Raw genomic sequence first — 13,892 nt, 5'->3', positions numbered from 1 at the left:
TCTAGAAATGTTGAGGATATTTAAGTTATCCATTAGTGTAGTTTTATGCACTAAGTTTCACTTCTTTTTCTGAATATTTGCTTTATCATGCTCATTGGAACGAGAAATTGTTAGCTGTAGCCTCCATGTTTTCCACAGTACTAGCCTCAGATGTAACTCTTAATTATATCCACAGTCTTAATCCCATGTCACTTACTTATTGCATTGTTAAGTGAATCCCTGAGAATAAGGTTAGGATCAGAGCAAGATAAGAGTTACGTTTAGTGTTTCATTTTAGATAAATCATAACACGAGGGATATCCTGATCATTGCTAACAATTACATGTTCCAACATCTCACTGGAAAACATAGTAACGGCACTGTAAAACAGCACAATGGAAACAGTCACTTTGTAAATGATACTGTGAAAGCTAAACTATCTAGATCCTTGATCAACTAAAATACACCTTGAAAATGGCAAATCTAGAACAGACCAGTGCACTTTTCTTGCCACACTGCTTCTCTAACATATAGTGATCTCACACACACAAAAGTACCAAAAATACATTGAGAGAATTTGGTTGAAAGAAATGCATTTACAGAAACAGAACTCAATAGAAAATGTCTGATTATTTTGCTATTCAGAGTAACTTTAACAGGAACCAACATCCCAGCAATTTAACTGACATATTTCTTTCCTGAATGCTACCACCTTACTTCATCACAGGCAGATTAATCTAGAACATATTTATCATGTCCTTTTTGGTATACTTTGAGTCATACATATAAATAAACTACCATTTTGGCAAATGATACTTTAAAAGAAACGCCATTTGGCTAGATGCAGTTGCTGTAACATTTGTACAGGTCTATGACTTTAGATTTAGATCTGTGGTTTAGTTTTGAGTTAGGAATGCGGTCTTTGGTTGGATTGCCATTAAGGTGAGGGTTAGGGATTGGGTCATGGTTAGGTTTGCATTTGGTGGTGTTGCTGGATTTCAGATTAAGATTAGGATAAACTGGTTAGTTATAGGTATTAAGTTTTGGTTAAGTCTGGAGTCAAGGTTATGATTTGGTTTAAGAGAGAATTAGGATTACGGGGTGTAGGGAGGTGTGTCTTGTATGAAGCATGTGGGATGATTTACATCGGATAAGAAAAATTGCAGGTAGGTTTGTGTGTTTTTTGTGCATGCTCAGTAGCTATGTTTTTTAGCAGTCTAGTTTTTGACTCTTCCTTTATGAATATTTGGATGCATTTATTTTGTTTTCAAAGAGCTTTGTAAAAAGATATCCTAGAACATGAACTCCAACATTCCTCTAACTTTATGCAAAAGGATTACGTATCCAAAATTGCAAGAAAACATAAAAGTGAAAATTCCTGAGTTTTATATTATATTCATTATTTCCACTGTGATGTGATGCCTTCTTTGAAGATTGGGCACTGGGCTGGCAACCCAACACCGTAAAAATTCACTGCCAGTCATTAGCGGACCGGAGTTCTGCTTTGGCAACCCCTAACCGGGAACAGCCGAAAGAAAGACATTTCCACTGTGGTGTGACCTTGAGGTTGAGTGGTTTACCATGGTGTAAGCTAGTGCAACCTCAACATGACAGTAGTTGAGGTTTGCACATCCCTTACATAAAACATTTTTTTTTTAAATTCTCAATACTTTGTGGCTATGAGACAACATCATTGTGATGCACAGAAAAGAGCTACGAGAAAGTATCATGACAGGTTTGTTACTATGTTACATGAAAGCAGTTTCAGACTCACAGCAAGCAGTAGTACAAGCACCAGTACAGTAGCCTAATCTTTATTTATTTATTTGTCTTTGTTTACCTGGAAAGACTGACTGGGTAATACCCATTTTCAGTGGAGGCCTAGGGAGAAGAGCTTAATTTGTTTACATTGCACTATACTAAGTTTCAGTTAAACAAAGAGTAGTTTAATTTCACATTTACACATAAACAGTAGTTAGATTTATACATTCTAAGATTTTACAGATGTGGAAGTTACTAAAGAGAAAGCTCACCAGGGGTCCAGGGAAGTAAATATTGTGGGAAGAAATAGCCAGGGAATTGTTATGGCTAGGCTTTTATAGGCCCTAGGGCTGATAGCCTAGTTCCAACCTATGAACCTATGAACATGCAACTTAGTGGACTGTACAGGCAGCAGTTATGTTTAAAAATTGTTTTGTCATTTCAGTGAGAGTTTGAGAGTATTCTGTTTAGGGAGAGTATTTGTAGAGAATCATATGGTAAAGACAAAGACTCAAACTTGGGAGGAGCATGTGCAGGACCAGGATTAGTTAAAATGTTGTTTAAGCAGTAGTTTAAAACTATTGAGTTTGTTGGAGAGTTTTATTTGTATGGGGATACTATTCTAGAATTTAGCAAAATAGTGGGAGTAGAGCAAGTCTTCTGCAACATTATTTAACTTATAAGTAATAAGAATTTGTTACTAGAGCGGAGGTCCCTTGCAGAACAGTAGGTCAGTAATAAGTTATGTTGTGCAGGGCATTTTTCTGGATGATTGAGTTTGTTTGCTGTAGTTAGTTGTGAATATGTTAGGTAGTTGTGTAGTTCAAGCCAGTTTAATTCCTTCATCCTGTGACAAGGGTGGGTCCTGTGAGGAGACTGGTGGCAATTTTAGCTATTTTATTGTAGCAGGAGGCAAGTTTCTTTATCTGAGTATTGTTTATATTTGTTAGGATAGGAGCGGCTTATAAGAGTCAGCAGTAAGAAGGTGGTGGCTGAGTTTTTCTTGCAGTATATGTAAGGAATCCATTGATCCTATAAAGGGGGCCTAGTTTCTGGTGTGATATAAAGCAACAATGTTGGTATCAGTAACTGTAGTACAGTTACAACTTCAGTCTTTCTACAGTACTGATTAGTGGCAATTTTTTTTTTAGAAGCAGTGTCACATTTGCATATGAATTGCTGTACTTAACAAGCATATTGCATTTACACATGTGTAACTTTAAACAAAAATCACTACCTTCCTTTCATTTTATTGTACTTATTCATTTTACCTCATCTTATTGTTATGTGTTTTACTCCTTGTTTCTTTTCATTGTACATTAGAAATAATTTCTCAAACTATAAACATTTATCTTTTTATAAAACAGAAAAATCTAAAGAAACATAAACATTGTATGACATCACTGATACATGGTTAGGGACTAAGTTATGGTGTGATATTCATTCTATAGTTCTTGGTCACTACCCTCATGACCATATCCAAATATTAATGCCTATCATTTTGTTATTTTTTAATATTTTCCTAACAAAACAGTTATATATGCCGAGTTAGAAAACAAGCAGAGCAGGGCTTCTGCATGTAGTACTGTTGCTATTCTCATTTTCCTGCCTTGATGATTGCTTGGATGTTGCTCTGCTATGTATTAAGGTAGAAAAGAAACATTTAACAGAAGAGCACTGCATGTCTCTGAAGTCACAGTAGTGGAAAGCACCAATTCCTGCAGTTAACGTAATTCTGTAATGGGACTGAAAAGTGCTGGTATTTTTCATGAACTATTATGTATGACTGTGTGATGCCCCTGCACTGGCCCAGTAATCAAGGAGCCTCAATTCTCATTACTGGCAACAGTGGGGAGCATACACACTGGGAGGATGTCAAGTCAATACACACTAGAGTGCAATTTCCCTTAAGAGCACACAGAGATCACAGTCAGTCTCGGGCTGGTTTCTCCTCCTTTCTCCAGATCCCCAGTAAGACTCCCCATTGGCACAGCTATAGAGTTGAGATCTCAGCTGAGTGGCCAAGCTAAGACCTCCAACAACTTCTCTATCCAACCAGTGCTTCGTGTCCCTGCCCAAGTAGCTGACACACACACACTTTGAGATTTGATTTACACACACACACACACACACACACACACACACACACACACACACACACACCTGGGAAAGGATGGCACAGGTTTACTAGCTATGCCACCTTCTACCCAGACTATAAGGTAGTTTTCATTGCCACCAGCCAGCTCCTTATCAGCTACTTTAAGGCCCTTAGCAAAGGGTGTCCAATCTTACTGTGTAATGTTACTATTAATCAAATGGTAGTTTATCCAAGAGACAAGGCTGTTAGGAATGGCCTGTACAGTGTCAACAAATAGATATGCAAGTACTGTAAGAGCTTAAATATCTCTAAACAAACCAGCCACAATTGAAAGGTTTAAATATATTTAATAATAAATAATAAAATAACAAGACAATACTCAGTAAACAAACACAGTTACTTCAGAGTTCAAAATAACAGGAAATATTTAAAATAACATTGCAGGACAGTCTCAAATAAATAAAGACAACATCTAAGCTGTACTTCACTATATTCTTAACTGTATACAAAATGCCCTGCTTTTCTCTCTCAAAGAGTTCTTAAGTAATATCAAATATTGCTGCTGGGATGCTTGCAGAATGACATCACTTTTGTCATCTGATTATCCCAGGTGAAAACCCCCATTGCTAGAAACTGCCAGCATTTTAACATCTCCCTGTGAAAAATATATATCTCTCAGATCTTTGCAACTGCTGGAAGACATAAAACAATAAACACTTACTAAACAGTGCCGAAGGGTCCCTAGTTCTAGACATCCTGTCCCCTTGCATTGAAACTAACTTTTATAGCACAATCATAAAATAATGTAAGTTTTGCAAGTTAACCCTCTATGTTGTAGTTCCCACTGTTAAAATATATATATTCACACAGCTACAATAGTGTATAAACATTTCTGTTCTAATCTGGCAGGGCACACTGTGGTCACATATCTAGGCTCAGTTCTATAAAAACCCTATTCAACATATACTACTGTACCAGCAGTTTAATATACATATAACATACAGTTCTAATACATTGGTAAGACAAGCATATGAATCATGTTGATAATCACAAATGATATAATTATTTACAAAATTCCAGATAGCTGGGCTGGCAGTATTTCCCTTTGTCACAGACTGTTTTACTTTTTCTCCTGATTGGGTTTCTAACCATTCATGACGTTCCAATTTCCGGAGTTGTAGTAATGTTGTAGAGGTTTTTTTTTCTTTCTACATCTAACCTGAATACTTAAGTAAACCCAATGGGCTACTTTGAGAATTGTTATGGTTCTAACCTTTGAGTTGTGACTATGTACGGGCCTACTACTAACTGATTTATTTTCTTTTACTGCAGCTGGAGACAGCCTTGCACAACCCTGTTCAATCTTCATTGCTGGGGTTCTTCGCAGCCAGTACCTCCTTGCCTCAAGGTTATTTGTGGGTAAGTGCCTTTCTGAAGCCATTTAAGCTGATAACTGAATAAAAACTCTGAAGTGAAGCTATATATGTTTTTGATGTTACTATAACTGAAGAATGCACAGAGTTAGTGCTTGAGAAGAATTATGTGAATTAAAATTAAATTAATACATTGTAATTTATAGTGAATGTTTCATGCATTGCAGTTATGAACTACTGCATAGCATTACTTATATCATCTATTCAGAAAGGAGTTAAGAAAATATGGATGACCCATGGCTGTACATGGCAGGATATGATGGGAGAAGGTATGGATCTTTACTTGGAGGAAGGGGTAGAGCACAGGAAATAAGTTGGAACAGATAAAATATGGAAAAGTAAACATCTGTAAAGCAGGAAATAGAAGGAAACATACGGATTATCTATAGGATAGAAGGTTTTCAATATAGCAAGGACAGAGCATAATGGCTGCTTAAACATATCTTTTCTGCCTATTTCTGTAATAAATAAAAATTCCATATTTCCAACTTGATCTTTATTTTTATATTAGTCACGATATTTGGAATTCCATCTGCTTGTCCTTTGTAGTATGGAATTTCAGTACTGCATTTGGGCAGAATTCACAGAAGATGTAGATGCTTTCATGGATAGTGCACTGAAAAAACATAGGAAATTCCAAAGGGAGCTGTTAGCCAACTGTGTGGTAGTTTATGAGAAGGAGTTTGTTACTGTACATCAAGTTATCAGCTGATGTGCAGTATCTACTTAAATGAGAAACACTGAATGAATGACATCAGAAATGCAAGTTAGACACACACACACACACACACACACACACACACACACACACACACACACACACACACACACACACACACACACACACACACACACACACACACACCATAATTATTCCATTGTCTAAAGTCCCTCATTATTTGTACAGCTCTTTGGACCTATTTCAGAACTATCTTCTACAGAACTATAAACCTGTTGCAAGCTTATTTTCAAACAAAGAAATGAAAATACTAAGAGCCAGATGATTGAGCACATTAACAACTATTTCTTATTCTCTAGCAAATGTCACTGATTGTAAAAAAGCTACACTATATGTGACCACATTATTTACTGTGAACATAGCATCTTCGTGGACATAACTCATGCCATTGTACCCCCACTCTTTTATTAGCTAAAAAAGTAAACCTCAACCTGGATCTGAAGTCATCTCTTGCTCCTTATTATCATAAGTTACTCGCTAAACACAGGTAATATACTTGCAGATAATGGAGCATTCACACGTGGAGTACAGCAAGGACGTGTGTTAGACTCTGCACTTCTCTCGGAGTTCTTTAACGGTCACTGCTTGCACTGTACCTTAGCAGTCAGTACACCACTGAGATGGATGGTGCATGGATGTGATGCTCATTGTGTCAATGAAGTCACATTGTGGCAAATTGACCAGACCATGACAAGTATGTGCTTTGTTCTCCATATTGCATGTCTAACAGACCAGCTGCCTAGATGTCTCTTGTGCTGTGTCTAGTTCACAGTGCAAAGGTTTCTGTAACTCAGGATGACAGCCCATACCTCACCTGTCTAGAAACTTTCCATGTACATCTCAATTATTAGAGAAGTGCTTCTTCAGGATGTCCTTTAATGTGCCCATACAAACCTCTTTGCAAACTGTCTGCTATATCTGCTCTAAAATATGAAATATGGATTAATTTCACCTACTTCCCTATGAGGCTAACAAACATGATAATGCCTTTTCCTACTTTGCTGCCTTCAACATGTTTTTTTTTAGGTCATTCTTGGATGCATGAGATCTACCTTGACATTGCTAAGTGGTCTTGTTTCCTTCCCAGTTTTAGGAGTACTCAGTTCATTTACCACAGAGACCTGGTTGTGCAGTTTTTGAATTCATTTCACATAACATACACCAGTCTAAAAACTGGAGACAATTTTGAGATTTTTCTTAATTTAGCTTATGGAAGTATCTGTACTGTGTGCCACGCTAGTGAACATGTATGGGTGAGCACACAGATGTAGTTGTTACTGTAGACACGTAATTTTTATGAGTAAGCGTATAATATTCAGATGCAGAGAACTATGCTGTGACTTGTAGTATTTCATTTTAAATATAATATAGCAGAGGTCACTCTACTGGTGTAGTTATCTGGCAACAAGATCATCCCATGTGTGCAGAAACACTTTTCAGAACACCTGTAGAAAAAAAAAAACAGTGAGAAAAGGAAGAAATAAAATATAACATGAGAATGTCACATCAGCACAAACTGAGAACTGAATTGGCAGTATAACAGTTAATGAATTAAGAACAGAAAAGAGGATCTAATCAGTGACTATGTCAATAATTTTTCTATGTGTAGCAGTTATTGCCATAAATTATTTATCTGGAGGTAAAACAAAAGATTTTTTTCAATATAGACTGATTATCAAATGTATGTCCCAAAACAATTTATACAAATCAATTTAACAATGTAATAATGATTTACATAAAGAAATACACAACATTTTTCAGAATTGTTCTACCAGTGGTTGAGTAAATGGAGGATGATAGAACTTAAAAATCAGAACTGGAGAAGTCACAACTTGTTTACTGTCATTTCCACAGGAAACAATTGCCACCACTTTTCCTATCACAGCATTAGCAATAATTCATTATTTATTGAACTTTTCCTTATCTTTATAGTTGTGTGTATATGGTGAGGTATAGGGTCAAATGAAGCTGCAGCCCTTGTACCCACTTGTACTCTGCAAAAACTGTTTTTTTTTTTCTTCTTTTTCCCCCTCAGAATGAATGCAACCAGTTGTATTACTCTGGTTGCAGCTTTGTGTAGATATTACTAAGCCTTTCATTTTAATTCATTATTATTATTATTTTTTTATTTGTTAACTGGAGTTCAGCACTGATCCAAAAGCAACTGTTTCAGGCTTATTCCGTGTATAAATAAATAATTAAATAAATAAATATTAAATAAAATATAAAAAAGAACACAAATATACATGCAAAATTACGTGATAACAGCAAACTGAATCATGTAAAAAGGGATGAATAACAAAGTAAAACAAATTCTTACCTTGTCAGATTGAGCTAGCTGCATAGTAATACTTTACTTGTATAACTTGTTGTAGTATAGTGGAATGTTTTTCAAGTGTTAAGGGACTACTGTCTGATATTGAAAGTGATTTATTTAAAAGCACTCCAAGCGTGCTGTCTAAATAGGGTAGTGGGATAAAGTCGACAGTATGACCCTGGCTGCTCGGGTTTGTTTAGTACCTAGGGCACCTTCTGGGGCTGGTGTTGGTGGTAATGGTGGTAAGGAGTAATGGGGTTTAACTTGCTTGTCTCTTTTCAGAAGGTGGAGTGGCGAATGCATGTCTTGGTATTCTTTTCATGATGGCAGCCTTATTGGAGACCATGGATCAAATGAGGGGATGCAATTTCAAGATAGGCTGAACAACTACATTTGTCACTTGTAGAGGAATGCTTGTACTTCTCAAAGGATAACTGCACAGTAACCTCAATGGAGGCTATGAACATGCAGAGGAAGTGGTAGAGCTTACAAGAGGAATACTCCAAGCCACATTGAGGATGGCATCCACCCCTGACAGTCTCAGCTCTCGAAAGGGGAATTCATAGGTTCAGGGCTCTCACATTGCTGAGTGCATTGTCATTAGGTCCTTTGGGCAGCTAGAGAGGCAGGGCTTGGTCACTAGCAGGGCCATAGCTCTGTTTAAAAGTGCAATTAAAGAGTAATTTGTTTAGAGAAATCACTTATATAAATGTGATTTATGGGAAAGTGGTTTATATTACAGTTTTGACTGTGTTGTGTTCTGCTTCAAATGTACAATAGCCATGTGGGCTGCCTTTTCTCATTCAAGACCACAGTATTCAAATGGTAGGCCACACATAGTGCTGCTTTCACAATTTATTTTAATCCCAGTATTGAGTAGTTGTTATTAAACATGGTCAAGCAGTTTTCATGTGAACAATATGCCAATTAAACAAGGCTAGCCAAAACAAAGCTGCAACGTTGACTCTCATCTCTAAGTCAGTTCCTGCCCAGCTTCTTTGGTTTGAATAAGTTAAGTAATACAGGGATGCTTTAAACATAACAGAGTCTATTTAGATATGCTGTGAAGAATTTATTATAATGAAGTGGTTTAAGCATATGAAAAAAATATTTCAGAGTTGCACAGTTTGAATTTTCCCATAGACATTGCATTTTATTTTTTAATAACTGGCATAAAAGAAATGTATTTCAGATAACATCTTCAATTTTGCATGATAAAGTATCAGATTACTTGGTCTACAGACGAAGGACTATTCACTGTGATTCTGGGCATGAAACATGGATTATATCCAGTGATTCTGACATGAGGTAGATTTATTGAAGATCATATCTGCAACGGTGCATAATTTAAAAGTTAACTTGTGAATTTACTAATAACATACCTAATACAGTACAACTTTGTGGGGTTCCTGTCAAGTTACATGCATTGCCTTTGGATTAAAAAAAATGAATCTATTATGATGCTATAATTTTCATAAAAAAGAAATTAAAACATTCTTGGTTGAATTTGGAGGAATTGTATACACTTACATGAATGAATTTAGACTTCTGCAGATCACAGTAAACAAAGGGGCAAACAGATATAAACCAACCAGTAAAAGTCCAGCAGCTGCTCATGTCCTACCAAGAAAAAGTCCTAATGGACTGAACAGTCAGTAAGAAATAGGGAGACCTATTGACCAATAAAGGAACAACCAAAAGGAAACCAAACCTGAGAGAATGTTGAGCAATCAGGAGGGCAGAATGGAATCTGACTTCATTTAGATGTTTATATCCAAGGGAATGCTTTACCATGGTTGAAAGTGGTGACTACTTGTAGCCATACATGGAAAAATAAGTTTGACTGAGGCTGCATTATAGGAATTATGGGAAAAAGTCCAAAGATGGGGAGTAGCGGAAGCATTTGCTTCTGAGATAGCAACCAATAGCATTTCGTAAAATCTATAAATACTGCTCATACCGGTGACTGAACAAGGTACTGGGGATGTGGATGAAGGGCTCTGACGGGAACTGAATGGGGTTGGGAGGGTGGCCTAATGGTTAAGGTGTTTGCCTTACAAACACAAGGTGCAGGGTTTGAGTCTCAGAAATAGCAAAAATGCTGCATTAGGGCAGTTAGCCTAGTACCCAGTATAATAAAAGTATTACTACTAGATAGCATCAATAGGACCAGATGGTGTCCCAGGCTGCATCTTGCACGAACTACAGAACGAACTAACCCCTCACTTAAACATGCTGTTCAGCCTCAGCCTCTCAACAGGCTACGTGCCCATAGAGTGGCACATAGCAACAGTTATTCCTCTCCACAAAGGAGGGGCCACAACTGACCCTGATAACTATCACCCTATAAGCCTGACCAGCCTGGTCTACAAGGCTATGGAGCGCATCATCATGGAACTTATTAACAAAGACATTGGGAACCTCCAAACACTTGACCTGACCCCATTTGGCTTTGTTAAGGGCAGATCATGCCTACTAAACCTGGTTGACTTCTTCGAGACACTCACCAAGGCCATAGATGAGGGAAAGGTGATTCACACAGCCTACCTTGACCTTGCCAAGGCTTTCAACACCATTCCCTACTCGGGTATTACAGAAAAACTCACCAGCCTGAACATAAACCTCTGCGTCATGAGATGGGTTGCCAACTGGCATAAAGACAGAACTCACACGGTAAGAATAGCGGACTCCAGGTCAAACTCTAAACCAGTCACAAGTGGTGTCCAGCAAGGCTCGGTCCTGGGACCCCTACTGTTCAGCATATACTTCTCAGAAGTACAGGCAAACACAGGAGGACTATGGCTAACCAAGTTCGCTGATGACTGCAAACTGGAAGCCATAACTGACTCTCCGGCTGACATGGACATCCTCCAAAAGGCCCTTACTGTGACAGACACCTGGTGTCAAAGTCATGGCCTCAAGCTAAATGCCAAAAAATGCATAATCATCCCATTTGGGAAAAATAAAACACCCATGAATTACCACATAGGTGGCAGCGCCCTTAATACAGAAGAGGTAATAAGAGATCTGGGGACCCAGGTAGATAGTAATCTCTCCTTTGACAATCATATTGCCAAAGTAGTTAGGAAATCCTTCTATGTGGCCCATCTAATTACTAAAGGGTTTGCATCTAGAAATAAAGAGGTTATAGTGCCCCACTCATCTCATATTAGACCCCCATGATGATGAGTACAAATGCCCATGATGGGATTGTAGATACTTCCTACCAACAGCTGAAAAGAAGACCAAAAAAAAGGCCAAGAGGATTACTGGTCTCAAACATATGTTTTGTGCAGCCCAACTGAAAAAAAAAAGCTGCACCACCTAGCATGGTTGTTACTCAGAGGTGAGATTTTCCTGTCGACAAACCAATGTCATGTCAATGTGAGAATTGATGGATGATGGACATCTAAATCTAAAATCCAACTCACTCACAGCCGCACTCTACTGAACACACACAACAACAACAAATGGAGGGATAGATTCCTGTCACAGAGACTCCCCATGCTTTGGAACAAAATTCCAAATTACATCAGGCAGAGCCCCTCACTAACACTCTTCCAACAGAAGCCTTGACGAGTGGATGGGTAACAGAAAATACACCCCTGGGATCACTTCATTGGCTCTGCTTGACAGAGTATCAGTTAATTAATCAATGGGGCAGTGAAAGCCGACACACTCTGGCTAGGCTTATAAATGCCCTCGAGCAGATAGCCTAGTACCTACCTATGAACCTATGACACCATCTAAACCAATGACAGAATAATTATCCATAGAAGAAGGGGTTTATTCTCAGAAAAAAAAAAAATAAAGTGCTACAAAAGGTGAGCTGCATTTACATAGAAACAGAACCCTGCAGCAAAATGACAAGCTTGGTACCAAACAAACAATAAAATGATTAACCACTTAGTGAACAATATTCAAAGCAGAGAGATCATATCAGCCAATGAGAGGTCAGCAGTTAATTGTATCCCACCAATAAAAATGGATAACATGCCAGCACATCCCTGCAGAGTGGGAATGTGAGTTGACTAATCAGGAGATGACCAGTAGGTGCCGAAGTAGAAGAGAACTATCACCATTCAGGAGGCCAGATGGGAATCCTGCTTCTCTGAGGTACATGTCAAAAGGAGGAAAGTGTAACTTGTGATGTGGCATGATAGAGTTGATGACTATAAACCCCAATAAGGATAGGCAGATTTTGTTGTATGGCTGCAAAGTGGAAGTCAGTGGCGCAGCTGACAGCTGAGGACCTGGTGGGCAGGTAAGATGGATGGCCAGCAGTTACATGTTGTCTAGGAAAAAGGCCACAGTAGTGGTCTGCAGCATACTCTCAGGCAGTCTACAACAGGATGCAGCAGAAAACAAGAAGATCCCCCACTATTAGAGATGGTATGGAGACCAACACTAGCCAATGGGGGCTTTTAAATGATGGCATATCACCAACAAAACCAGAACACTGGCTAGTCCATCCCTAAAGAGGGGAGAACAAATTACTAATCAGGTGACTGCCAAAGGAAGCATATGTATCAAGCAGTATTGACCAATCAGGAGGCTAAAAGAGAATCTGATCTAGCTAAGGTGCCTAGTAGAAATCGTATTGAAGGAGTGGTGAACTCCTGGTGACTACGTATGCCATGATGTTAGAAAGTGGTAGTACTTTATTGGTAAACTGGGCCAAATTAACTCAACCAAAGGTGGTAACAGAAAGGATAGAACTGTGAGTGAGTGTGTGAGTGTGTGTGTGTGTGTGTGTGTGTGTGTGTGTGTGTGTGTGTGTGTGTGTGTGTGTGTGTGTGTGTGTGTGTGTGTGTGTGTGTGTGTGTGTGTGTGTGTGCACATTTGGCTCTAAAAAAGGTCACTCTCTTAGTTTATAGTGTGAATGTAGCCAGCCATGCTTACTTATATCATGCAGTTACAGGGTTCTCCAAGAAGGATAAATGTGCTTCTTCAGAGGTAAAACAGGAGGGACATGCATTGTAGGGATCTATATCATTTTATCGAAACTCAAATAAGTGAGCACTCATTTGTTGAACACCTATTCATTGAAAATACTATTCATCGAACAACGTTTTCTGTTCTGAGTACATTCTTTTCCATTCTTTGTCCTTTTACTATTGTTTCTGTGTCCTGCATTAGTTGTTATAGTGAGGCATAGTGTTTTATTACTTATATTAACATGTTAAATTTTATTTTAGTGACCCTTTCATAGAAAGTACTGTTATTAGGAATAACCATATTTAACCACTTCAGTATAACTGGTTACCTTCATTCAAAGAATTTCAAGTCTAAGTTCATTGACATTGCTGTTACTATTATTTTTACTGTTGTTATTACAGTACTATAAGTTACTTATTGCTATAAGTTGTTGTTACTAGAAGTTCTGTTATATATATTAGGTCTATATTAGAATGTCGACAGGGCAAAATAGCAAACACTCTTATGTCGACACATCTTAAGTAAAACCACAGAATCTCAAATGGCCAGAACAGTGATTTTTATTTCCCAGGGGAAAAAATTGCTGGGCCAAAAAAAAAATAAATGACAGACAAAATAAAGTGGTGG

General features: G+C 38.0%; 1 protein-coding gene across 6 annotated transcripts in view; it reads left to right on the top strand.

Annotated features, from left to right (window-relative positions):
* Positions 1-13,892, top strand: part of ARHGEF10L (Rho guanine nucleotide exchange factor 10 like) — a 3,087,848-nt gene that overhangs the window by 2,446,780 nt on the left and 627,176 nt on the right. For all 6 annotated transcript variants that reach the window (XM_044061816.1, XM_044061815.1, XM_044061819.1 and 3 more), the window contains one exon: positions 5,171-5,257. In XM_044061816.1, the coding sequence (XP_043917751.1) occupies positions 5,171-5,257 (87 nt within the window). The remainder of the gene's footprint in view (positions 1-5,170; positions 5,258-13,892) is intronic.

This window comes from Protopterus annectens, chromosome 2.part0 (genome assembly GCF_019279795.1).
Source record: "Protopterus annectens isolate FY-2018-M chromosome 2.part0, PAN1.0, whole genome shotgun sequence".
In the NCBI taxonomy this organism is placed as follows: Eukaryota; Metazoa; Chordata; order Ceratodontiformes; family Protopteridae; genus Protopterus; species Protopterus annectens.
The sequence above is the reverse complement of the archived record's forward strand: the minus strand, read 5'-3'. Positions and strand labels throughout refer to the sequence as shown.